The sequence below is a fragment of the Mustela lutreola genome, chromosome X (genome assembly GCF_030435805.1).
Source record: "Mustela lutreola isolate mMusLut2 chromosome X, mMusLut2.pri, whole genome shotgun sequence".
In the NCBI taxonomy this organism is placed as follows: Eukaryota; Metazoa; Chordata; class Mammalia; order Carnivora; family Mustelidae; genus Mustela; species Mustela lutreola.
The window spans coordinates 93,537,782-93,548,036 of record NC_081308.1 but is presented as its reverse complement, the minus strand read 5'-3'; the positions used below and the strand labels follow the sequence as shown (position 1 = coordinate 93,548,036).

Below are 10,255 nucleotides of genomic sequence, written 5' to 3'. Positions count from 1 at the left end.
TCTCTTGAACAATGACCGTATTTAATGCAACAGTTTAATTTTTAAGCTAAGTAAGTCCACATTTCTATTATCCGTTTTGATTTTAGCACAAGTGGAGTTTAGAACACTGATGATCATGTATGTGAGGAAAAAGGCTGATGAGTTTTATTGTAGCGATTACTCGAGTCAAACCACTGTAGCGATTACTCGAGTCAAACCACTGCTTTCTTAAAATGGGATTCGCAGGAAATTTCTTCTAAAGGCAAACCCCATGAAAGGCATATTTCTTCATTAGAAACTGGTTTTAAAGGTACCATGGCTGTGTTTATCCATGTACCTTCCTATCTAGGTGTAAAATGCCTGCTGAAATGCTTGTTTCCCCCTCCCTCAGCTCAACTACCAAACAAGAAATATTGGAGATTTTATTCCATCTTAATCTGTTGTTTTAAAAATCTATGTTTGAGACTCTTGTTTCAGAGTCCAGCCTTTACAGACACTGTACCTGGATAGGGAAAACGATTTCTCTCTGGGGTAATTCATCATGCATATACAAAAAAAAACAAAAAACAAAACAAAACAAAAAAAAAACACCAACAACAAAGGAGAGACCGGAATATATACCCAAAGAAGAGTGGAAAATTAAAGCAACCATCTGGTGAGTTCAAGCCAAATACAAAGTCCCTACTTTTTGCCTGAACCATCTAGATGTGTGTACCACCCCTCTGCTTTATTTTACCTATGGAAACCTGACCTAAACAGCTATCCTATATCATTAAGTTGTCCAGGAAGATGAAAGTTTAAATACATGTCAGACAAGCAGCAGCATCTGGTGCAATTCAGTAATGATAGTCTTCCCCAGAGAGCTTCAGTATTGGAACAACTTTTAGAACTGAGGAGATCTGGTTGACTTATGTAAAGAAAATAATGTTCTAGCCAAACATTCTCCCTGTTCACAAGTACTAACATTTGCCCCATCTTCTCCCATTGTAAGAAACAGACAAAATAAAATCCCTACCTGCAACATCTCACTATATCTGTAATTACATTTGATGCAGCCAGATAATTGACTTTGGATACAAACGATCAGCCTTGGTAATCTTTAAATTATTTTAAAAAATGTTTTCCATACTTCTTTCTAAATACATTATTAGTCCTAGGGGTTTCCCCCAGAGTCAAGAATAATGCCTGATAAAGAATTGTTTAAGGGGACCACATAAAATTTAACAAGTTTAGATGCTTTCCCCAACAGACTGTTAAGAGACCATATAAGCTTAGATAGATGAGATCATTTAAAAGAAGGAATGATCATGGTGATATTTGTGCGTGAATTGCTCTCTCATACGCTGCACTACAAACGTCACCGTACCAAATTTACACACCACTCAACATAGAATAGAAATCAAGTTTAAATGCAATGTTTTTCATTAATAGACTGGGGGGGAAACTTGCAACAAATATGATGAAGTTTTAATGCCTTTATTACGTAAACAAGTGGCGCAAGATAAGTAAAAAATACTAAGAATCCAAGAGATAAAGCAAAGGACATAAAAGACACTTTACAGAAGATAATCTATTGTCAGCAAATACATGTAAAAGGGTTTTTTTTTATCTCATTGGTAAATAAAAATGCAAATTAAAGACCAGTCCAATACTATTTCACCCATTTATCAGTGATTTAAAAAAATAAGAATGCCCAATTCTGCCAATCAGTATGGTGACATGATAAACTGATAAAATAGTTCTGAAAAATAAAGCATTGCATGTTCATACCTTTCACCCAGTAATTCTACTCCTTGGTTTCCACCCGAAGAGACTGATTCTAAACATTAAAAAAAAAAAAGCTATAGGAACAAGATGTTTGTTGCAGCACTACCTATAATATTACAAAATAAAAACAGCCTAAACAGCCCAAAGCAGAGTGATTCTTAAGTACAGTAATACACAGCTGCCTAGAACAGTTTGCAGTTTTTTTAATGACGTTTAGGCTGATCCATAAGAATACAGGAAAATGTTACTTTGTAGTGCTGAAAAGAACACGATACAAAATGATATACACTATAAGCCTACTACTCTATGACAAAACCCTGTAATGACATGAGGATTTAAAAATCTCTTATTTTCAGCACTTTCCAGATTTTATTCAGGATGCCATTTAATGTTTTTCAATACATTTTAAAATGTCATGTTTTTACTAACACTTCCAAATGCATTGCCTTGTTTTCAAAACATTTCTGCCTAAAGCAAAACCCTATGTTTGCGAAGACTCATGAAACATCATAATATCTATCACGAAAATCTCAAATTATTTTATTCATCATCATTTGCATTGTGAGTATAGAATATCTTCTATGTATGTGACCAGCCAGCTGAAACATGTAGGGAGCCCCTCCAGTCAGGGCTCTCTGAGCATCCCCACTCATTCTGCTTCTGAGAGTCCTTTTCAGAAACCACGGCTGTGCCGAGCACCTGTTAATATGCTGTGCTTACAAGCCCGCGGCAGCAGAGGGAATGTTAATGTTTCTAATATTTTGGAGAGAACCAAAACCAATTTCTTTTTTCCCCCAAGTGGGAGTGTCAAGAAGGAGCCCTTCACCCAAATATGATTATTCTGCTCCTAAGAGAGAACATATTCTTAAAAGGGCGGGGATGGTGTTTATTTCTATGATGTATACATTGCCTTATTTACTGTTAGATTTTATAAATAATACCCTTTGCAGCATCCACCGCAGGGCAAAGGTGAACTGACATTCCATTCTTTCAGAGAGAAATATCATTTGTCTCCCCCTACTTTTGCCCCCCAAATCCCTCTTTGCACTTGTGGTCACCCCTTTGATATTTGAATGTAATACTGAGCCATCTCTACACTTAGGAAGCTGAAATCCTAGTAAAAGACAAACTGCGAAAGAGACAGAGGGAGAAAAGGGGGGAGAGAGGGGGGAAAGGGAGACTTAAAGCGGTTGCACTTACACTCCAGCAGTTTTTCCAGAAACAAGGGAGGCAGTAGTTCTTATGTTTGTGATGTCAAATTGCAGAATGAAATTCAGCAAAAATCTTTTCTTGACGCGAGGGATGTGAACTATATTCTAGGATATGTATTCGGTGTGATCCTTTGTTCTAGGTACCAGCATTTCTTTTCCTAAAATTTTTCGTTCTCGCTCAAGAAAACGGAAACAGTATTATTTTGATAGTCCCTTAAAGGCGCCTTTCGAAACATCTCTCTCGAGAAAATATCACGACAACTCATCTCTGGCGTACTTCAGTTAAGAACCGAGTCCGAGTTGTTTCAACATGGCTGTATACTTTGCTGGCCCCCAAATTCGTGCTTTCACAGACATCACTAATCAAATAGCCAGGAATCGTATCTTTAGCCAACCTGCGTTTCGTGGGCTAGAAATGCGCTCTTGTCAGAGATCGTGTTATTTTAAAGGCAGAGCTGTTATTCGGGGGCCTGAGAAAGTCGCGGGCTTTTGTCAGGGCTGAAGCGGGCTCGGGAATGCCTGCAGCGCGGTGGAAGGCAGGTCTGAGGGCCCTGGTCGTTAACATGTTTCCAGGGGGTGCCCACACTTTCTCCGCGACGCTCAGCTCGCGGCGCCCGGCGGGAGCAAGGCGACCCGCCTGTGACAGGAATAGAGAATTTCTGTGAAGGACAGGAAGGGGGGGAGAGGGTGCCTGCCGCCAATCCCCGGGTCACCGCGGCTCAGGGACGCGCACGAGTTTTAGCACTCCTATTAACAGCTACTTGCGGAGGGTTGTTTACCGCCCGCGTGCGCGACAAGCACAGAGCCGAGCCCACTCCCGGACCAAAGCCCCGCCCCCTCCCCTTCGACTCCCCTCTTGCCCCCCAAACTCATTAATTCAAAACTGCCTCCCTGCCAGACACTCCCATTGGCTCCCAACCCGACCAATGAGAACCTTGCAACAGTTTCACCTGGTTCCCGCTTCCTAAATAAACAAACAAACCGTCCCGAGGCAGTGCCAGCTCTCCACCCCGGCGCGGCCCGGGACACACTGCGCTCCGCCCTCGCCGCCACCTCTCGCCCCTCTCCGGCCAGTGGGGCCAGGGCTGGGGCGCCTCCGCCCAGCCCACATCGCGGGCCGCGCTCTCCTCCGCCACTCCCCGCCTCCTCCCGCCCCCTCGTGCCTTCGTGGACTCCTCGGTAGGAACAGCGTGGCCGGGCAGCCCCGCCTCCTCCCGTCGGTCCTCCCGAGGCCCGCAGCCCCCGAGGTTAGCCGAGCGTCTAGGCCCGGAAGAAGGCGGGCCCGCTGCCCCCTCCCCTGCGCACCTTGGCTGGCGAGGGCTCGCGCCCCACCGCTGCACCGGTAGCTGGAGCCGCAGGGCCCGCCGCGTGAGGCAGCGGTCACGTGTTGTTTTGCCCGCCGCCGCGCGCTTTGAGTTGAGTGGGCGGAGGCGGGGCCGAGGCGGGAGGGGGCTAGGGCGGGCGGACGGGGGTAGACGGCTTCTTTCCCCAGCCCTCCCTTCCCCGAGCCCCCCCGCCTCCCCCTCGCTCATTTTAAAACCACCGTGCATCACCATGGCGAGTGGCTCCTTCGCTCGCGACCAAGCGACGAGGAGACTGAGGGCTGCTGCAGCGGCAACAGCGGCGGCTCTCTCTGCGGTGGGGACCACCCCACTTCTTTCCTCGGGCATCCCTACCGCACTCATTGGGACCGGGTCGTCTTGTCCGGGAGCCATGTGGCTCTCCACGGCCACCAGCTCCCGGTCAGACTCGGAGTCTGATGAGGAGGACCTCCCCGTCGGGGACGAAGTCTGCAAACGCGGCTACCTTCGGAAGCAGAAGCACGGCCACAGGCGCTACTTCGTGCTCAAACTCGAGACAGCCGACGCCCCGGCTCGGCTGGAATACTATGAAAACGCCAGGAAGTTCCGGCACAGTGTCCGCGCCGCGGCGGCGGCGGCGGCGGCGGCTGCCTCCGGAGCCGCGGTCCCCGCGCTCATCCCGCCGCGGCGCGTGATCACCCTGTACCAGTGCTTCTCCGTGAGCCAGCGAGCCGACGCCAAATACCGACACCTCATCGCCCTCTTCACCCAGGATGAGTACTTCGCCATGGTGGCCGAGAACGAGTCGGAGCAGGAGAGCTGGTACTTGCTGCTCAGCCGCCTCATCCTCGAGAGCAAACGCCGCCGCTGCCGCACGCCGGGCGCGCTGCCGGATGGGGAGCCAGCCCGGCCGGCGGCTGCAGCGGCGGCGGCCGAGCCACCCTTCTACAAGGATGTGTGGCAGGTAATAGTCAAACCCAGGGGGCTGGGGCACAGAAAAGAGCTGAGCGGCGTGTTCCGGCTCTGTCTTACCGACGAAGAGGTGGTGTTCGTGAGGCTGAACACCGAAGTGGCCAGCGTGGTTGTCCAGCTCTTGAGCATCCGTCGCTGCGGGCACTCGGAGCAGTATTTCTTCTTGGAAGTCGGCAGGTCCACGGTCATCGGCCCCGGGGAGCTCTGGATGCAGGTCGATGACTGTGTGGTAGCCCAAAACATGCACGAGCTGTTTCTGGAGAAGATGAGAGCCCTGTGTGCAGATGAGTACCGAGCCCGCTGCCGCAGCTACACCATCAGCATCGGCGCCCACCTGTTAAACCTGCTGTCCGCTAGGAGGCACCTGGACACGCTGCCGCGCGAGCCCGGCGGCTGGCTGAGAAGGTCCCGCTTTGAACAGTTTTACCACTTCAGGGCCATCGGTGACAGGGAAGACGAGATGCCCCTCACCAGGCGCTACCTGACACCCAGCGAACCCGTGCCCACCTCCAGGCGAGCAAGGCTGCACCTGCCTAGAGCGCGCAGGTCCAGGAGAGCGATTTCAGTGCCTCCCAGCTATTTTCGCCGCCTCCCATCCAGCCCGGTACGTGTCCTGTATCCTGCAGAAGTCCCGAACCACAGAGCTGGCCTGTCTCCTGAAGCCTCTGGATCTGGCAACTCTGGGGAAGAAGACAGTCCCCAAGGCCAAGAGGCTCAGGAAGGAAACGGAGGTGACTACATGCCCATGAACAGATGGGGCTCGGGCAACGGCCAGGGTTCCGGAAGGGGCCAGGGCTCGAGTGGCCAAGGCTCCAGTAGCCAGGGTTCAGGAGGAAGCCAGTGCTCTGGCGGGGGGCCGGGCTCCAGTGGTGGCCAGGGCTCAGGGAGCCAGGGTGCAGGAGGAAACCAGCGGTCAGGAGATGGCCAGAGCACTGCAGGTGGGCAAGGCTCGGGCAGTGGCCAGGGAGCCAGCGGCGGTGGACATGGCTCCAGCGGTGGGCGGGGACCCGGAGATGGCCATGGCTCAGGCGGGGGTAAGAGCCACGGAGGGGGTAAAGGTTCAGGAAGTGGGAAAATCTCGGAGGGCAATGGTGAGCGTGGAAAATCTCTGAAGAAAAGGTCCTACTTTGGCAAATTAACTCAAAGCAAGCAGCACATGCCACCCCCTCCCCCTCCACCTCCACCGGCTGGAGCAACTGGTAGCAAAGGGAAGTCTGGGGGAAGGTTCCGACTTTACTTTTGCGCTGACAGGGGAACCCCAAAAGAACGCAAAGAGGCCAAGGAGTTCAAAGACTTAGAGACACTGGAAGGTGCAGCTCAGGGGCCCCACAGAGCCAGAGCTTTTGACGAAGATGAGGATGACCCTTATGTGCCAATGAGGCCGGGGGTGGCTGCCCCTCCCCCAAGCTCCAGTGACTATATGCCAATGGCTCCTCAAAACTTCGCTCCTTCAAAAATGCACCACTCTCGATCACCTTTTGAAGATTCAAGAGGGTACATGATGATGTTTCCCAGAGTGAGCTCACCACCTGCCCCAAGTCCCCCGAAAGAGGCAGATCCTGAAAAGGAGGATGAGTCAAAGGACAATGACAGTGAGAGTGACTATATGTTTATGGCTCCTGGAGCCGGTGCAATTCCAAAAAAACCCCCAAATCCTCAGGGTGGCTCTTCCTCTAAAAACTGGAGCTCTTACGTTTCCCTGCCAAGCCCTTTTCAGGGCTCCCCATTGGGACAGAGTGATCACAGTGAGTATGTACCAATGTTACCTGGAAAGTTCCCAGGGAAGGGCCTAGACAAGGAAGCCTCATCCAGCGGGGGCCCCAAAGATGCAGTTTCAAAGCCTTCAGCTGAGGGGTCATTCTCAAAGCGTGGAGATGGGGCGTCACTGACAAAGCCTTCAGATGACGGCCCCCCCAAGAACAAGGCTAAAAGACCTAACAGCCTCTCTTTCATCACAAAAGGAAATAAAATCAAGCCAAAATCACAAAAGCCCCCTCGTGAACAGAGAGGAGCTGACAGCTCTCATGACTATGTCAACATTGACTTCACTAAGAGAGAGAGCAATGTGCCAGCCCCCTTTATTCACGGACTGCCAGGTTCGTGGGGCATCATTGCTGGCCCCAGACGGTCAGCCTTTTCTAACTATGTGAATGTTGAGTTCGGACTGCCATTTCCAAACCAAGCACACAGGCTCTCGAATCTTTTAAGAGCCATTCCAGGTGCCAACCCCCTTTATCTGGAAGGTGCTAGGTGGCCACTTGTGCCTCTTCCTCCCAACTCTGCAGGTGGCAGTGCGAACGAGGAAGAGGGTGACTACATTGAAGTGATTTTCAATCCAGCAATGACACCAGCCGTGCCTTTTGGTGACAGGGCCATTCGCTATGATCCCGAAACAGGTCGCATCTATGTGGTCGACCCATTTTCAGAGTGCTGTATGGACATTTCGCTCTCCCCCGGCCGCTGTTTCGAGCCACCACCTGTAGCCAGGCTGCTGCAGGAAGAACAACAGCAGCTGGAGCGAAGACGCCCGCAAAGCCGTTCGCAAAGTTTCTTTGGGTCGGCCAGGGCCGCGGTCTCAGCTTTCTCAACCGACAGCCTCGAGAGAGACCTCTCGAGCCCCTTGGCCGCGGCCGCTGCTGCTTCGGCAGCTGCGCCCGCCTTAGCCTTGAGCCAGGCGTTTGCCGCCGCCTCTGCCCTCGTCGTGGCCCCGGGCGTCGGGGCAGCCGCCAGGGGCTTGGAGGCCGCCGCAGGCTTTAACTCCGCCTCCGCCCGCTGGTTCCAACCTGTTGCTGGCGCCGCGGCCGCCGCCGAAGCGGTCAGGGGGGCCCCAAACGTGGCCGGTGGCTCGAACCTGAGAGCCCCCAACCCATTTGCAGACCTAGCTGGCGGTGAGAACGGGGCCGCAGCGGCCGCCCCACGACCGCCGCCGCGCCGCCCGGTGCCGAGACCCCCGGGGCGAGAGGATCCTGACGAAGACGACGACGATGACGACGACATCTACGTGAGAATGGACTTTGCCAGACCTGACAACAAGAAGTTCGACTCTCCCCGCAGAGGTGGGTAATTTGGGAATTCATTTCCCGAAGTTAATGGGTTATTGCTTAGTGAATTGATGTCTACGACATTAGGAAAAAGTGAGTTAACATTCCATTAACTGGTGCCTGTTTAGCAAGAAAAGTAGAATTCAGTTTTCACTATGTGCAATACCGTGTGATCTTTGCAAAAACTTAAGTTTGGATCCAGTCATACATTTATCTGGAAAAAAAATCCGCTTATCCTTTAAACATTGGTTCTACTTTTTAGGAGTAAAGTTTAAGAATGTATGTATCTATCATGAGGATGCTTTCAAACATCCTTCCCTAACACTTAATGCCTTATGCAAACAGGACACCATAAACTGGATCCTATCAACTCCTTTTTAAATCAATAGGTAAAAGCTACTTTGCTAATACTCATATTTGCATTTGCAAATACTCATAGTTGGTTACAAGAATTTTAATAAGCACAGAATATTAAGCTGCAATCACAGACTGTAACTTTTGGGGGAGGTACACTTTCTCCTTCAAAAGTTACTTTTTAAAAAAAGCAGTCATTGTTAATTTTTAAAAAAGCAGTCCATTTTTATGCTGGTTTGCTGGTGATTTACCAAGAAGGTTAAATCTCCATTGTTAGCTTGAATGTCTGGAGGGCACAAAACGTAATCTGAAACAACAGGTGATTAAAAGAAGAGCGTGTTTCCCTCCGAATGTGTTGTTGTGTTGATTTGTTTTGTTTTACACAGGATAGGTTGCTAGAAACCTTGAGTGTTCCTTTCCTGTCACTAGTAGTGAAAAGGAGGTCACCTTCGCTGTGCCTCATTTTCTTCCTAAAACTCTCCCCAAAGAGGGAATGGTGACAACTTGATAATGGGTATGAATATTGTTTGAAAGGTTTAAAAAGCATTGAAAAGCATCTAATTGGTGTGTCTTGTGGGAAATCCAGTAAAGCAAGATAATATGGCTAGGGGAAGACCTGACCCCAGGGACAGCCTACCCTGGAACAGTGGAAGTGTTTTAAAGGGTTACTTTTCCAAAGGAAGAAATAAGGAAGAGTAGGAGCTGTCAGAATTGAAAGGAGGACTTTGAGTAAATCTCTGTACTTTCTGCAATGTTATCAGTGCGTCTGCAGACATTCTCAAGAAATGATTTCTGAAGATGATGTCTCCGTAATCTCTGCCTTCCCTCCTCAGTAAGAATGTGCTGCTTTCCCAGTGCAGGGAAGGGATGGACCCCAGGAGTTTTCATTCCAGTAGTCAGTTTAGTGAAGATTTTTGCTTTGCTTGCTTTGTGGAATGCTTTTGTGATTGGATCTCTGCCCACTGTGCTTGATCAGGCAGAACAAGTCGGGGACTGATCACAACAGTCACCTAACAAGCTCCCTATTTAGTGCAGGTGTAGCCTACTCCCCTGCCCCCGCTCCCGGCTTTAGAAATCTTGCCATACAAAAACTCACATTTGCAGCACACATTAAAGAGCGATCATTAAGATGACAAAAGGATGCTTTGGCTTGCCAGGGGATCTCCTTTAAATTCAGATCTCCTTTAAATTTTGACCCCCCATCCCCCGCCCAAAATACACGCACGTGCATGCACGCGCGCTCTTGCACACACGATCACCACCACTGCCAGACCCATGTATTTAAAATATGTAATTCTGCTTTCAAGAAACTAACTCACAACCAGCTTTTCAGGAACAGATCTGTTTTAGTCTGTAAAGTACACTGAAAATTGGTCTCAAGCTTTTGCTTGAATCCAACTGCTAAAGCTACCATTTGTGATATTGATGTATTGCGTGCCAAAGCTGCCCTTTTCCCTGTGGTTCTTTGTAAAGGACATGTTTTCTGGGACGTTTGTCTCTACTTTTCAATACTTTTTGTTTAAGCAGAGATTGCAATTAGCGAAATCTTGGTCCTGCAATAAACCCTGACTTCCCAAGGATTATCTAGATCCAATTATCATTATTTTAGCCTAAGTTGCTGACTTATAAA

At 49.6% G+C, this 10,255-nt stretch overlaps 1 protein-coding gene across 1 annotated transcript; it reads left to right on the top strand.

The window, feature by feature from the left end:
* The first annotated feature begins 4,511 nt into the window (after positions 1–4,511).
* Positions 4,512–8,294, top strand: IRS4 (insulin receptor substrate 4). Its single transcript, XM_059156826.1, has one exon. It carries the CDS (start codon positions 4,512–4,514, stop codon positions 8,292–8,294), a length of 3,783 nt encoding a protein of 1,260 aa, XP_059012809.1.
* Positions 8,295–10,255: the final 1,961 nt, after the last annotated feature.